The sequence below is a fragment of the Lagopus leucura genome, unplaced genomic scaffold (assembly GCF_019238085.1).
Source record: "Lagopus leucura isolate 7727_CA_CO unplaced genomic scaffold, USGS_WTPT01 Super-Scaffold_100048, whole genome shotgun sequence".
Taxonomy (NCBI): Eukaryota; Metazoa; Chordata; class Aves; order Galliformes; family Phasianidae; genus Lagopus; species Lagopus leucura.
The window spans coordinates 3,072,329-3,087,425 of NW_024962294.1; the positions used below are offsets into that span (position 1 = coordinate 3,072,329).

Sequence of the window (15,097 nt, forward strand, 5' to 3'; positions counted from 1 at the left end):
ATGCCGGGCGGGGGGACCCTGAGCCGCCGCCCCGCGAACCTCTCGGGCAGCGCCGCCGCCCCGCCTCGCAGCGCCCGCCCGCCCGCAGGACCTCCGGGCAGCGGCGGAGCCCCGCGGCTCATCGCGCCCCGCACCCACCCACGTGCGGCCCCGTGAAGGCGTCCGCGGCGCCGCGTCTCTGAGCCCTTCGCTGCGGTGGTGGCGACGGAGGGTCCCACCCGTCGGCCGCGATCCGCCACCCCATGGTGCTGCCGCGGAAGCTGCCGGGGATGCCGGGCTGGCCGGCGGCGTTGGGGCTGCGGCTGCCGCAGAAGTTCCTTTTCCTGCTCTTCCTCTCCGGCCTGCTCACGCTGTGTTTCGGGGCCCTTTTCCTCCTGCCTGACTCTTCTCGTTTCAAACGCCTCTTCCTGCCCCGCCGGGCCACCTCTTCGTCCTCCTCATCCTCCTCATCATCGTCATCCACGCGGGACACCGAGCTGCCCCGCAGCCCGCCCGCCGCCGCCGAGCCCCGCCACGCCAGCCCCGCCGCCCCGCGTCGCCTTCGGGAGAAGCTCCGAGCCCGCAACGCCGCCCCAGCGGCACACACGGCCCCGGCATCCCGCCCGCAGGGACCCGATGGCGAACGCCCGGCCGAGGTCGGCACCGGGGCTCCCCGCGAGTCGAGAGCTCCGTTCCACTTCGACTACGAGCGGTTCCGTCAAAGCCTTCGGCACCCGGTGCGGGGTGAGCGGCCCGACCAGGACCCCGACACCCGAGCCCGAAAGATGAAGATCAAAGAGGTGAGGACTGCACGAACCGTTCTCCTCACAGAATCGTACCCCAGCCCTGCCCTCACCTCAGAGCCTCGTGTCCCCTGTGCTGGCTCCAACCCCTCATCCCCCTGCCTTGGGCACCCTTGCAGCCTTGCTTCTCCTCCTCCATCAGGCTTCATCCTCACCTCACAGCTGCGTTGTCCTGCTCACCGCCTTGCCCACTCAGTCGCTCCATGCATCCCTCCACTGTCCTGTCCTGATCATCCCTTGTCAGCCCACGCTCCTCACCTCTCTCATCTTGCAGTTCCCAAACCAGGCCCCATCGCCTTCACTTCTCCCTTCTCCATCCAGGGAGGGTGATGAGTTAGAGAAGGGAGAGCATCTCTGCCTGTGGGCTGCTCCCATGACATGCTGGCAGGTGTGATGTTTGTGTACACACGCACACCTCTTGGTCTTAGGGTAACGTAGGGTAATGTAACAGCGTGAGGCTGGAAAGCACTGAATTCAGGCAAAAGGGGAGATTTCAGCTTTAGTGTCATTCAAGGGGAAAAATGAAACGTGATTATGTGGTTGTTGAAGAGGTTCCCACCCGAGATATGGTGTTTGAAAACGTGAAAGCTGGTGGGAGATGATGGAACTGTGCCCGACTGTGGGGATGTACAGATGGATGCGCCTTCGTGGTCACGGAGAAAAAGCTTTACTGGGAGATGAGCTCCTTGAGAGCAGCCCTGCGGAGAAGGATGTGGGGGTTCTGGTGGGGGAAAGCTGGATGTGAGCCAGCAGTGTGTGCTTGCAGCCCGGAAGGCTGGCAGTACCCTGGGCTGCATCAGCAGAGGGGTGGCAATGGGCAGGGGAGGATTTACCCTCTGCTCTGCCTTCGTGAGGCCCCATCTGCAGTACTGTGCCCGTTTCTGGGCCCCCAGCACAGGAGGGATATGGAGCTGTTGGAGCAGGTCCAGAGGATGCCAGGAAGATGATCAGAGGGCTGGAGCACCTCCTATGAAGGAAGGCTGAGGGAGTTAGGCTTGTTTAGCTTGGAGAAGAGGAGGCTGTAGGGAGACCTCGCTGTGGCCTCTTCAGTACTGAAGGGAGGACAAGCTGGAGGGGCACTGACTTACACAGTCTGATAGTGACAGGACAAGTGAGAATGGCTTTAAACTGAAAGATGGGAGATTTTGGTTTGGTGTTAGGAAGAAATTCCTTACTCAGAGGGCAGTGAGGCACTGGCACTGCTGCCCAGAGCTGTGGATGCCCCATCCCTGGAGGCACTCAAGGCCGTGTTGGATGGAATCCTGGGCAGCCTGAGCTGGTGGGATGCACCCAGCCCATGGCAGGGGTTGGAATTAGATGATCTTTAAGATTCCCTCCAACCTCAGACATTCTGTGATTCAATAAGGCTTGAGGCCGACTGTCCTGTAGGCTGTTCTGTCGCTTGGTACTGATGGAGTTGTCCTCAGGGCAATGCTTGCAGTCCTGAGCCTGTGCTCGTTCAGACCCCGACAAGGCTGGTACCATCGTCAGCAGGGTGACGTGGGTGTGATGGAGGGGAGAGCTTGGCCCCGTGCCCACATTTGGTGCGTAAAAGCCTGGCAGCCTTACAGACATTGCACTGCAATCCGTGACCCAGTTAACCAAGAACTATAGATTCTGTTTTTTCACCACAGTGAAGGGGGGGAAAAAAAAGAAAAAAAAAAAAAAAAGTGATAATGCATAGTTGTTTTTGTTTCTCTTTCCTCTGTAGATTTCTTAGCGATATCCAATTGCAGCACTCCCATTCTGGCTTGAGATGAACAGGCACAATGACATAAGGCTACTGAAAACTTCCAGCAGGTTATTCTAGTCCATTGAACTGAAGAGTGCGGCCACGCACACGCATGATTAAGATAAAAACTCATTGATTTAAGGTATTCTGATAGTATTTCTTCAGGAGGAAATGAAATGTGATGATGTAGCTTTGGGCACAGGAAATATGCAGGAAATGTGTTCAAATTGCTGGAAGAGCAGTTCTGTGTTGGAAGGGCAGAGTAATTTATAGCAAAAAAAGCCCTACGTGTTAAGTTATTGTCTCCAGAACAGGTTGTTATAAATCAAAATCATGGACAGGCGCAAAGCTGTGATGCAAGAAGCCCTGGGAATTCATCAGTAATGTAGCAGGGAGGGGTTTGGTCTCTTTTCTCATTTATCAAGACCCAATGAAACAGCCTCAGATTGCATCGGGGAGGTTTGCTTTGGGTATCAGGAAAGATTTCTTTGCAGAATGGGTGCTCAGGTGTTGGAACAGCCTGCCCAAAGAGGTGCTGGAGTCCAGCCTAGAGACGTGTGGCTGTGGTGCTCAGGGATATGGTTTGGCAAACTGGGTAGCACTGGGTGATGGTTGGACTTGATGATCTTAAGGCTCTTTTCCAACCTGGGTAATGGTGTGATTTCAGAATGTCCTCCTCACCGCCCCACGCCTAAACTTCTTGGTGCTCTACCAAAGAAGAGGATGTGGTTGTCGTGTTGAGGCTATGTGTAAACTGCCAACTAACGTGTTACTGCTAGATTTTATTCTGCTTAAAATATAATGCTGTCTGGAGTGTAAAATTCACCTCTGCAGCATCTTCTACTTGGCTGCTGTCTGGGAGAGCTCTAGGCAGCAGTAGGAGCAGCAGAGCTGTCTGCAGATTGATTCTGAGTAGGGGGTACATATCCTCTTCGACTCTGCGCTTTGAGTGCTGTGTTTTTAATGGTGGTACAGAATGGAGAGGAAGTAGATTAGTAAGTTTAAATGAGGTGTTGAAGCCTGTTAGGAGAAAGTACTGCAATTAGCTGAGCTGACATGTGCATGTAAGTGTTCTCGTTTGCACTGGAGGGTAACTTAGCAGAGTTGTAGGCTTCTTAGGTTCAATTTGTCTTGTTAAAGACAAGTCTGGCATCGATAAGCAGTTGTTTTCCTGAGAAGGAAAATGAAAGCACCTGTATTGCGTAGACTGTTTTCTGCAAAAGGTTGTTGGTCACCTGGCGGATTGCCTGCGAGGTGCAGCTGTGAGTGAGGTGAGCACTCAGACTTCTTGCAGAAAACTTCCATAGAAGCAAATAACCACCTCCCCACGTTGGAGGTTGGGAAATTTTAAAGAGGTCTTTGATTATTCACCTCTTAAACTGATGCCCGAAAATGTATTAGTTCTGTAATCAGTCGTGCATGGCTTCAGAGGGAATAGCACATCATATGTGTCAACAGCATGTGCCAAAAACCAGCTAATAACAGGTATTCAAAAGACAACAACTACAACAGGCTGTTTGTAGTCAGAAAGTGACTGCAAAAACGCCACAGTGGGATTCCATATTTATTCACTCTCAACAATTTTCAGATCAAATTGCTTCAGTGAAAAGTCAGAATGATTTCCCCTCCGATTGCTGCTACTGCAAACTCGGCCTCAGATCTGGGAAAATCACACTGTGTGGTTTCTGCCTTTCGCATCACAACAAGTAATAAAGGTTTTGCTGTTGGAGCTGAGCTGACAGTTTTGCTGATGATGGATGAAGCAGAGCAGACTGTTTCCTGCAGTCGTGCTCCTGTGCGTCTCATAGGTGAGGAAGCGGTGGGGAGAGAGAACAGCATTACTGTAAAGCATTTTTATACCAACCCTGTTAATACCATCTAGTGCTTAAGAGCAACCACTGCAAGCAGCTGGACCAGAAAGTGTCTGTGGATGCATTGGAACAAGCTGGCTTTCTTCCAGTCACGAAGATGGAGGAAAAAAAATGCGAGTGGCGAAGTAGATTCAATGGTTCTTTTACTCTTCAGGTACAAAAGGAAAGTTTCTTTGTCTGATGTCAGAGCATACCTCATACTTTAACCTGACAGTGTCCTTTGTCCCTTTTGAATGGGGAGACAGGCCAAATTCAGTCAGTTTTTCTACTCCTCCTCTGGAGTAGAGCTCTAGGGTTTGACACGTGCCTTCATGTCCTCCAGGACTGGTAATACTGAAACCCATTTGTTTTACGCAGCAATTCCTTTCATCCTTGCTTTTCTTCTCGTCCTCACCTGCATTTGCCTCCCCTTGCTGTCTGCTGGCCTCTTTTAACGCTGCTCTAAAGATGTGTTTGCTTTTGATAATCAGATCCCAGGGGAGAGAAAGCTGTCAGAGCCCATGCACGCAGTTATTCTGCATCGCTGCAGATTAGCAAGCACATACTAAGGTAGATCAGTCTTCTAAACGCAAATATCTTGACAGTTTGTCACTAGAGGTAATTGACAAAAATAGAAACGTTCTCAGGACTTGCATTTTGGTGGAAAGTGATTTGCTGTTGGTTTGCTGCCTTTCCAGCATGTGGTCCTGACAGTCCTGAGCAGCGTTCCCTTCCTCGCCGCCGAAGAACGTAAAAGAGGGCAATGTTGCTGTCAGGTGCTCCTTCAGCTGTTGTGTTTTTTCTGTTTGTTTGTTATCGTGTGGAATGATGCAGGAGGGAAGCTGCAAAGATAATTGATGGAAGAGATTCAGAAATTCTACAGCATTTCTTTCTCCAACAGCACTTGCATACTTGCATGGGGTGATGCTGTACAGTGAGGCTGTATGGTCAGTTCCTCCCAGAGGACGTCTCCTCTCTAAGAGCATCTACAGAAATCAGTGACCTAGCTCCCATTTATGGAGAGCATTTTATGGAGCAGCATGGCTCTGGGCAGTCTGTGCTTAGAATTGGAGCCGCAGTAGTGTCTGTGCGATGCTTCAGAACAGGTTGATTTCTCTAATTGCATTAACGTGATTTTTTTGGTGCTGTTTTGGCTTTCTTGAAAGCCTTACCATATTAAGGTGCCTCAGTCTTGAAATGTCATAATTGTGTTTGGTTATCTTATCTATCAGGCATTTGTTCTGAGTGTTGTGAGCCTTCCAACAAGCAGGAGGTCGTTGCCTGCTGGGTTAGTGATGCTCGTGTGAGAGCTGACTGAGGCAGCGTTGGAATGGCGCTGGGGCCAAATCCGGGTCCCTCTTGTGATGGGAGGCTGTGTGAAAGTGATTCCTCTTCATCCTGCCAGCAGCATTCTAACAGCCACTCCACCAACTCGGTTTCTATTAAAGATCCAGTCCTTGCAAGTTCATTTGTGTGATTTATTGTTGACTGAGGGTCTCTTGAAAGAGTTTATCAGCTTCTGGCTAATAAACTTGCTAAGAATTTCTTCAAGTACTTTTGCACAAGAAGCTGTAGGAAGGCTGTGACTGAGTTTCTTGTACGTTTTATTAGCTATTACCTTTGATAAATCATTAGACTAATCTCTACTGACTACTTAATGCTTAAGAATTTCTCTGTTCCTATCTTCAGAAGTTCGAATCACAAGTAGCTCTTGAAAGGGGAGGAGGACAGCAAGACTTCAATCTGTCCCTCTGAGCAAGGACTGCAAAGACAGATGGACAGCAGGTGATCAAGCAAGAGATGGTGAAACTCAACTCTTCCTCCCAGTCTCTCCTGTTAAGCCATCCCATAGTGAGATAAAGCACCAGGTGTGCCAGCAGCTCTGCACTTCCCTCTTCTCTCCTTTTCCAGTGGCTGAGGCTGAGACGAAGACAGTTTTCAGACACGTTTCTTCTGTTCCTGTGTCAGTTCTCGCAGTGCAGAACATTGTGTGCAGTGATGCAGGGTACTTCTTGTATTTACCCTTTGTTTTTTTTCTTTCCTCCTTCAGCTCTCTCATCTGCTTATGACTCCGTGCTTCTTGGGCTTCTGAGTCATTTGTGTGTCAAGCAATTCACAATTTGTTAGTGTTGGGAGGAAAGATCAAATACTTGGTCCTGAAATGGAAATAATGAAATGTGTGTTGAGCCATTGAGTGAACCTGTGACTGTGCTAACCTTTCTTTTTATTCCCCTCAATGTAGAAGGGCTCCTTTCTTAGAGCGTGGATCAAAGCTCCATTCAAAGCTGTGATTTGCTTTTCCTGATTAAAGGATGGGAAAGGTTCAGTTATTTTAGATCCTCATTGGCTGAGGCTGCGCTTCAAGCTGTGACGTAAATCACTTCTGTTTATCACCTGGCTCCCTGTGCTGACTTCCACCTCTCTCCTGTTCAAAAGCGATTTGTTGTGTCCCAGGCTGAGAATCTCTTCTTCCTGAGAGAGGATGTGCTTAATTGTAAGGGCGGGTTTCACTTTTTACATATGAAAACACTTTGGATATGTTGGCTTCAGCTGCACTAGAGCTCTGGGCTGCTGATTTCAGAGCCTCCTGGTGCACTGTAATTTTCATAACCATGCTTCACAGTGACTGTATGGATATTTTTGCTGTGGGCAAGGAAGTCTTTATTGACTGACTTCAGTATGGCTCAGGGGCAGATTTATGCACAGATTCTGGCCCCTGTTCAGTCATTCTGGTGGCAATTATATTCCATACCAACAGTGCACGCCAGTTGTGGTCGCACATCCAAAGCTCAGGAGTACAAAGCTTTGTATCTTCTGTTTCTTTTTGTAATTCATCTGTTTGACATCTGTCCCCCAGGCTGTCCAACAGACAGGCCCGATACCTTCTACAGATGAGTTTGTTTTGTTTTGTTTCTTTTATTATTTTCCTTCTAGAAAGAAAATAAAAGCATCCCTGCCATTTTTTTTCCTTGCAATCTGCCCATTTTTGATTAGTGATGGCAACAGCATCTTTTAGAGCATCCCCTTGGGCTCTGGCTCTCCAGAAATGAGAATCTCTTTCAGATGGTGTCTTTAGGGAACGTGAAAATGGCTTGCCTTGTCGTAATGCATGTCTGGAAAAGCAATCTTGCTCAGTGTTTGTGGTTCCACCCACCTTGCCCATGAATGTGGGGGTACTTGGTGAGGAGCAGATGGATTCTGGCTTGGTTCAGCTGCTCATTGTATGTAATCCATCTGGAATGTTGGTCACTTCTGAAGAGAATTTGTAGTCTTTGCGTGTAACTGGGATTTAGGAAGACTGTGTGTGTGTGTGTGTGTGTGAAGGGATGAACTTGAGATGTAGGAAGCCTTAAGGCAGCCTGCGGGTACAGCGCAGAGCTGGGGGGTTCCTGCATGACTTGTACTGCATGCACAGAGCTCCGGAGGGGAACTTCAAGGTGACATTTGTAGAAGTACAATTAATGCCCAACTCATTGCTCAGGTATTCCTCAAAGCATGCTGGAATCAAGTAGTAGTCACTAAGAAAAGCCATTACCGAGTGGTCCAACCTATAATTAAGAAAGGAACCCGTGGAACATCATCACACAAAGCACATTGCTCACTTTCGGGTTCTGCCTGCCTGCCTTTGTACATCCACCCCAGCAGCAGCAGTGGAAATAATCGTTGCTTGTTTGACAGGCATCTCCTGACACGTGACTGTTAGCAAAATAAGCTTGTGAGGTGAAGCATCACATTAGCCTGTAAAGGTAATGGTTTCTGACGTTGCAGTAGTGCTGGGCAAAACATTTGCTTGCTATGCCTCTTTGTGCATGAAAGTCTGTAGGCATTCATGTGGATATATGGCACCTTTCCTCTTGGAAACAGCAGCACACACAGTAATTCCTGAGCCTAGCATTGCACAGTGTGGTGTGGCTCATAGGTATGTTCTCACAATTTAAAATACCCTCTTGGTGATGGATGTCCTGCTTTCTGCTGTTACTTCTATGCTTTCTGCTGTCTTCTTCCTCTGAAAGCATTTTGTTGCACTGCAGATGGGCACAACTAAGAGAGTTGGTTCCTCTGGGTGCAAAACTGTACATCACAGAGTGCAATCTCATGCAAGTCCTCTGAACATCCTGACAGCAAGTGTCTGAGCAGCAGCCTAAGCGTAGGGCCAGAAGAATCTTCATCACTGCTGTTTTTCATAGAACGGCCTGGGTTGCAAAGGAGCACAATGCTCATCCAGCTCCAACCCCTGCTGTGTGCAGGTCGCCAACCAGCAGCCCAGGCTGCCCAGAGCCACATCCAGCCTGGCCTTGAATGCCTGCAGGGATGGGGATCCACAGCCTCCTTGGGCAACCTGTGCCAGTGCCTCACCACCCTGTGGGTGAAAAACTTCCTCCTCATATCCAACCCAAACCTCCCCTGTCTCAGCTTAAAACCATTCCCCCTTGTCCTGTCACTATCCACGCTCATAAGCAAAGTTTGCCTTTGTTATTACAGCATCAGCTTTGATTGCATTGTGGAATATCAGGTGTTTGATCTGTTGTAGAAGCATGGAGGAAATCAGCTGGTGGTATTGGAGGGGCCAAGAGCACAAGTAACTTTTGTTTCTATAAGCTTTCTTATAAGCTCTGATTCTGTGAAGTGAAGAAGGTGAGACTGCAGCTTTTCTCCTCTCTGTACGGTGCCCTGTGCTTTGGTCCAGGCTTGCAAATTTGTTTTCAAACCCATTGTCATCCTCTTACAGCCCGGCACCTCGTTAAGGGACTGTAACTGCAGAATCAGCTGCTCTTGCTGAGATGCTTCCAGATTTAGATGCAGCTGGATCCAGCTGGGTCTTAATGCCTGAGATAGTCCCATCAAATGATGATTATTTTTTTTTCCCTCTTGACATGGTTAAATCTAGTTGCATTAAGAGTTTAATTAGGAGCTAGTTTGGTTCTGTTTTTTCTGTTCTCTCTCCCATTCAGCTTTCCTAGCAGAAACTGTGCGTCAGGAAGAGACTCTTGAGTTCTATTTCTGTCCTTGTTGCTGACAGTAACAGCACTGGGCTACTCTGTACTGTTCTCCCTTTCTTCCAGTGCAGAGCAGCCTGCTGGCCTTGCTTTTGTCCTGACTAAAGCAAATAAAATAGAATATCTGTTTACCATCCAGCATGAAATGACAGGCAGATAAATGTCCCTCGGTGAAGAAGGGTTTGAGTTGTGCTGTAGAACTGTTAGGAGGAGCTGGAGCACCTGGCTGCAGTTGGGTGCTCAGGCTGGTTCTCTGGGTATGGAAACGTGAGGTTTTGGTTTGTGTTTAAGGACAAGCTGGGTAGAACGATGGCAAAAGCAGCTGTCTGAGAGGTAGCTCAGCTTTGTTGCAGATTTGCAGATAAATTCTAGCTGCCTTCCAACGTGGTTTTTATGTGGGTATTTTAAACTCTGAAGTAATACTGAAAAAACAGCAGATAAAAGTGGTCCCTGGAGACTTTCAAGGCTAGGCTGGATGTTCTCTGAGCAACCTAATGGGGCTGTGGATGTCCCTGCTCATGGCTAGGGAGCTAGATGGCTGTTAAAGGTCCCTTCCCACTCTAAGGATTCTATGGATCTATTATCATCAGTCAAATTACCTTTTTAACCCAGTTGGGGAATCTATCTGACATTGTATAGCAGGGTCTGAGCAGGGCTGTGGGGCAGCTGGCAGGGAGATGGGGAGGAAATAGGAAAGAGCAGGTCGTGGTTTTGGAGCTGGTGTGACAGCTGGCTTTTCTGCAGCTGCAGGGGAGGAAAGAAAGGCTGAAAGAGGGGGAGTTTAGGTTAGATGTTGGGAAGAAACTCCTCTCTGTGAGGATGGTGTGAGGCTGCCCAGGGGATCTGCTGATGCCCCATCCCTGGAAGTGTTCAGGGCCAGGTTGGATGGGGTGTTGGATGGGCAACCTAATGGAAGGTGTCTGCCTAGAGCTGGGGGTTGGCACAAGGGGATCTTTGCAGGTCTCTTCCACCCCCAGCCATTCTGTGATGATTCTGGAAGCTTCTGCTGTAAATCAGCTAAAAGCTGGGACTACTGCCTGTTAGATGGCAGGCAGCATAGTGAGAACAGAACCTAAACTTATGGATCAGTCTCTGTGATTTTTGTGGTTCTGGTGCCATTTTTCACATCTAAAATGGCATCATGTTAATGCTGATGTGTGCTGATCTGTCATGATTAGAAAGGCATAAAATATACCTTGTTTATGAGGACGTACCATGCAGTTTTCCATCTTGCACATCTCAGCTCCATCCCCTTCTGTTTCAGCTTGATGCTTAGAGACTTGGCAGGAAAAAAATCCTGCAAAGCACATCTCAGTCCCCCTTAGAGCTTAGAAACGTGAAGTCCCCACTTGTATAAACGTGATGAATCTCTTTGGTGGTTTGGAAGATGTACTCCTGAATTTGCAATGGAAAGACAACTGCAGAAAGCAGAAGGAGCAGAATGACACGGATGCTTTTGTGCTTTTTAACTTTTCCAATTGCTGCTTCTGGATCACTTTGCCAGCAAAGTGAGAGCTGGATCCTGGAAAATGCAAGCGCCGTGTTGTGCATCTTGCCTCTCCAATGCATGGGGTTAAAAAGCAGTGAGCAAAGGAAAACTGACAGCCCTTTAGTACGAGTAGGCAGCACATCCAGCCTCATCCATCTCTGTGTGCCTGATCAGCAGTGCGGGACAGAACAGGGCAGGAAGGTTGAAGGCACTACAGCCCAGGGAACCATTTCGTAGTGGGACTTTTTGTACCTGAAAAATGCAGCTTGGGCTAATTGTGTGCTTTGAGGAAGGGCCTTCTGACCTTCTCAAATGAAGGGGTTAGAACTGGCGAGGGAAGGAAATAAGTTGAAATTTCCTACTTGGCTTAAAATGATGCTGACTCAGAATTACAGTGTGAGGAGTTCTGTGCAGCAAAGTAGTCGTTTCCACATCCTGTCCTCATGCGGGAAGGGTGAGTCCTTCCTAGGCTCTGATTTAGAAGAAAAATGACCCCAAAAGGTTGCCCACCTATTTCCTTTCTTGTGTGCAAGCCCTGTCATTTCTATGGAAGAAGACAAAACAACTTTCCTGCAGAAAGCTGCAGTGTGAAGCTGAGTCCAGGGTTCCTTACAGATTGGTTCTGTTGTGATGGCAAAGAAAGAAAGCTCCCCATTTGGAATAGTGCTGCCACTGAAGAAAAAAAAACCAACAAAAAAACCAACCAAACCTATAGGAAATGAAATGAATATCCTGAGGCAGATGGTTGGTGTATATTCAAGTGCATTTTATGGAGGGTTTCTTCCTTTCCCCATCATTACTTCTTCTCCTTGGGGCAGTGAATGTGAGCGACTGATTGACACCCCTTGTCAGTGCTCAGAGCCCAGGCTGACTTGGTTTGTCCCTCATTCCTTTTCCTGGCATTGTGGGAGTCTGAATGTTGTCCATCAGTGCATGTTTTCCATGACTTCAGGTGAGCAGCTGGGTGGAATTCTGCTATGAAACATGGAGATGGACGTTCTGTGCCTGTGCTGAAGAAGGAGGGCTGTGCCTGAGGCTGTGTTGGGTTTGTAGAACACACAGCCAGAGAGAAGGACAAAAGCAAGAGCTGAAATGACAATGGGAACCTCAGACCGAAGTAACCTGTGTGTTCTGGTCCTGAAATACAGCAGTGAATGCTGTTACAGCTGCTGGGCAGCATCACTCCAAGATTTGTTTTAAACTGTTGCGTTCTCTCACGTTTCCTGTTTGCCTGAAGGATTTTGGAAGACTCTTTAACTTTGTTGAGTGATGCTGGAGAAGAATGCAGTTGGTTTTCTGAAGCTGCCTTCTTCCCTTTGCTATCTGAATCAAAGAATACGTGGGGCACTGAGATGCTAGGGCTGAACTTGCTCAGAGCTGAGCTGTGTGTTATAAAAGGGAGCTTTATTTGAAGCAGCCCTTAGAAGCTGACAAATCCTGGTCTCTCCTAGCTGAAGAGAGGTTTAATTTTTTCCACCGAGAGATGAAGCCAAAGGGGCAGGAGGAGAGGAAAAGCTGTGCTGGTGCGTGTGTTGGAACGCACACAAACCTTGCAGTCCTCCAGGGAAGGTTCATGTGCTGAGCGTGGGCAGGATGGCTCATATAGCCCTGAAGGAGTTGCTTGAGTTGGAAGGGGTCCTCAGAAAACACCCAGCCCATCTGCAGGCCTCTGGAAAGAAAACACTTCTGAGTTTTGATGGGGAGATGCCCAAGTGCCCCGGATCTCTTCTTTCTTCCTTGTAAAAGTGCTCTGTTAATAGAAGGAAAGCTGCTCTGCAGTCCTTAAAGACCATTTTATTTTTCTGCTTGCTCGGTACTGGACACGTTGTGTCCCTCTTTGCCAAAGCTGTATGTGTCACTGCTGTCAGGAGGGCAGGGGTTGGGTGGGTTTACACTTCAGTTGACTTCTGTTGTCAGTATCATAAAGAAATGTGAAAACTCAGAAATGAACACCTCTGTATTTAGGCGTGCATCAGCTTCAGCCTTCCATTTTTAGTCCATTTTAATTACCATTCCAAAACGCCAGCGCTCCTCCAGTGCACACTGATCATTCAGAGCCTGAGGCACGTTTACAGAATTCCAGCTTGGTTTGCATGGCGTAGGGTGAAAGCAGGCTCTTGGTGTGTTAAACACTGCAGTACTTCAGAAATGCACCAGGAGAGCTGAGTTTGAGACCACTCAGCACAGTGCTGAATGCAGCCCCATTCATTCGGTGTTCCATGAGGATTAAGGATGTTATAATTAACGAGCCGTCGGCTGCCAGTTCGAGCAGCATCTGGGAAAATATCATTCCTTCCCAGAACTGAAGTTCTGAAAACTTTTAGTTCAGTGCTATAATTCAGTTTTTGTTTTTGCAGATGATGAAATTCGCTTGGGATAACTACAAGCAATATGCGCTGGGAAAGAATGAGCTGCGACCTCTGACTAAGAATGGCCACATTGGTAACATGTTTGGTGAGTTCTGCATCCATTTCACTGTGAACTCGTCTCGTTTTTAAGGTCACACGTCCGTGTCACTCCTTTCTCAGCGATGCAGTGAGGTGCTTCTTCCATTTTTATGAAGTGATGCTGCTAGGAGTTCCCTGCCCGTGCCTTTTTGCAATCTCCTTCCTATAAGCAGAGTGCTCAACCTGCATCATCTCCGTGTGCAGATCTGGCACCAAACGCATCCAGGAGTAATGTTAAAACCAAGCTGTATGTTTATTAAAACATAAAGTCGGTCCAAATCTGTCAGTGCTGATGTTTGCTTAAGTTTATGCACATCAGGACCTGACCAAACTGAGCATTTCTTCTGTCATTGCTCCGCTGCTGAGCAAGATGTGAATTCCATGAAATATTGAATGAGTGAATGAATATTTCAGGCTCTTTATGCCATGTGGTTGCTTGCATAATTCTACTCTTTAGCAAAGTACTTTTTTTCTTTGTGAGCCACTTGCATAACTGCAGTGCTGTTCTCATGCTCATCCTGACGTGATGCTCTCCAGGTGTCCCAGCCTTTCTCTAATGTGGGTCGTATGACATGCAGCCTCCTGTAGCAGCCTCATTAGCTTGGGGGAGCTTGAGATGTGTGTGAGTGGATGTCTGAAGGAGGAAATAGTTTCATGTGTCCCCCACGGTGTTCATAACATGAAGAGCAGCAGTGCTGCTTGGCTGAGGAGATCCCCTGGTGGAGATGGCAGAGGAAGAAGGGCTGCATTGCAGTTCAACCACAGCTCTGGGAGGAAAAACCTGTGGGTTCTGCTTGTGGCATCACTATCAAGTCCTTCTGTTGCCACAGACGAGGCATTTGTCTCTTTTGTTCCTGCAGAGATAGCAGAAGAGTTAATTACATCTGGTTGTGGTGTCTGTAAGTTGCACGGAAGCTGTGTTAACAGTTACTGGGGGGGCTGGAGAATGCGATTTGGGAAGTGAGCACTGTGTTGCACAGGCTGCATGTGCCCAGATGCTGCACTTACACAGTCTCACTTCTGTCAGCAGCAGTGATTTGGGGTTTATTCTTTCTTTCCCTTCCTCTTTTTCCACCCCAAGAATACCCACAGTTGAGAATTTGCATTAAGTTCAGCTCTTCGTTAAGCGCTTTGCAACTTCTTTCTTTGTGTCAAAATTCCTGAAGGAGCTCGAAGACAAAACAGACAAAAATAGTGAAAGCTTTTACGTGTTTATTACAGCTTGAAATGCTCATTTGAAAAGTTGGAACAGGAGAAAAACAAAAGCACTATTAATGTCACATCCTGTCCTGTGGGCTTCTTCAAACACCTTTGCTATTAACATCCTTATTCTGGGGCTGACGTGGACCAGATCTGCTTTGCTGTGTTCAGCAGTTCCTGAAAACGTTTGATTTGGACCAAATAGATTCAAGTCCCTTCAGAGTTGAAGACTGAGATTAAGTCTTAGAAAATAAAAGCAAAGTTGGGGGACGAGTCCTGGCCTAAGATGCAAAGCACAGCTGCACGTTCCAGTGTCTGTGCTTGCATCTGCAGTCTCTCTTCAGCTCTTTGGATATGAAAACAGCTGCAAAGTTTGGATGGCAAAGGTTTGATCTGTTTTTGGTGAGAAGTGGAACAAATTTCACATTACCTCAGTAAAACTGTTCATCATCCCGTGCTCCTTCACGAATTTAATGAACTTCCCATTGACCCCGAGCACAGTTTTGAGTTTAATGAGGCCTGAAAGTAGGACAGCGTCTTGGGATCTGTCACAGCAGCAAAAGGGAGGATCAGGAAACAAACAAACAAACGAAAAATAGG

The 15,097-nt window shown here is 47.9% G+C and overlaps 1 protein-coding gene across 1 annotated transcript in view; it reads left to right on the forward strand.

Moving 5' to 3' along the window:
- Positions 1-216: 216 nt before the first annotated feature.
- MAN1C1 (mannosidase alpha class 1C member 1) overlaps positions 217-15,097 on the forward strand; it is a 42,872-nt gene continuing 27,991 nt past the window's right edge. The window contains exons 1-2 of the mRNA XM_042885008.1: positions 217-779; positions 13,208-13,304. Coding sequence (XP_042740942.1) covers positions 243-779; positions 13,208-13,304 — 634 coding nt within the window. The 5' untranslated portion in view covers positions 217-242. The remainder of the gene's footprint in view (positions 780-13,207; positions 13,305-15,097) is intronic.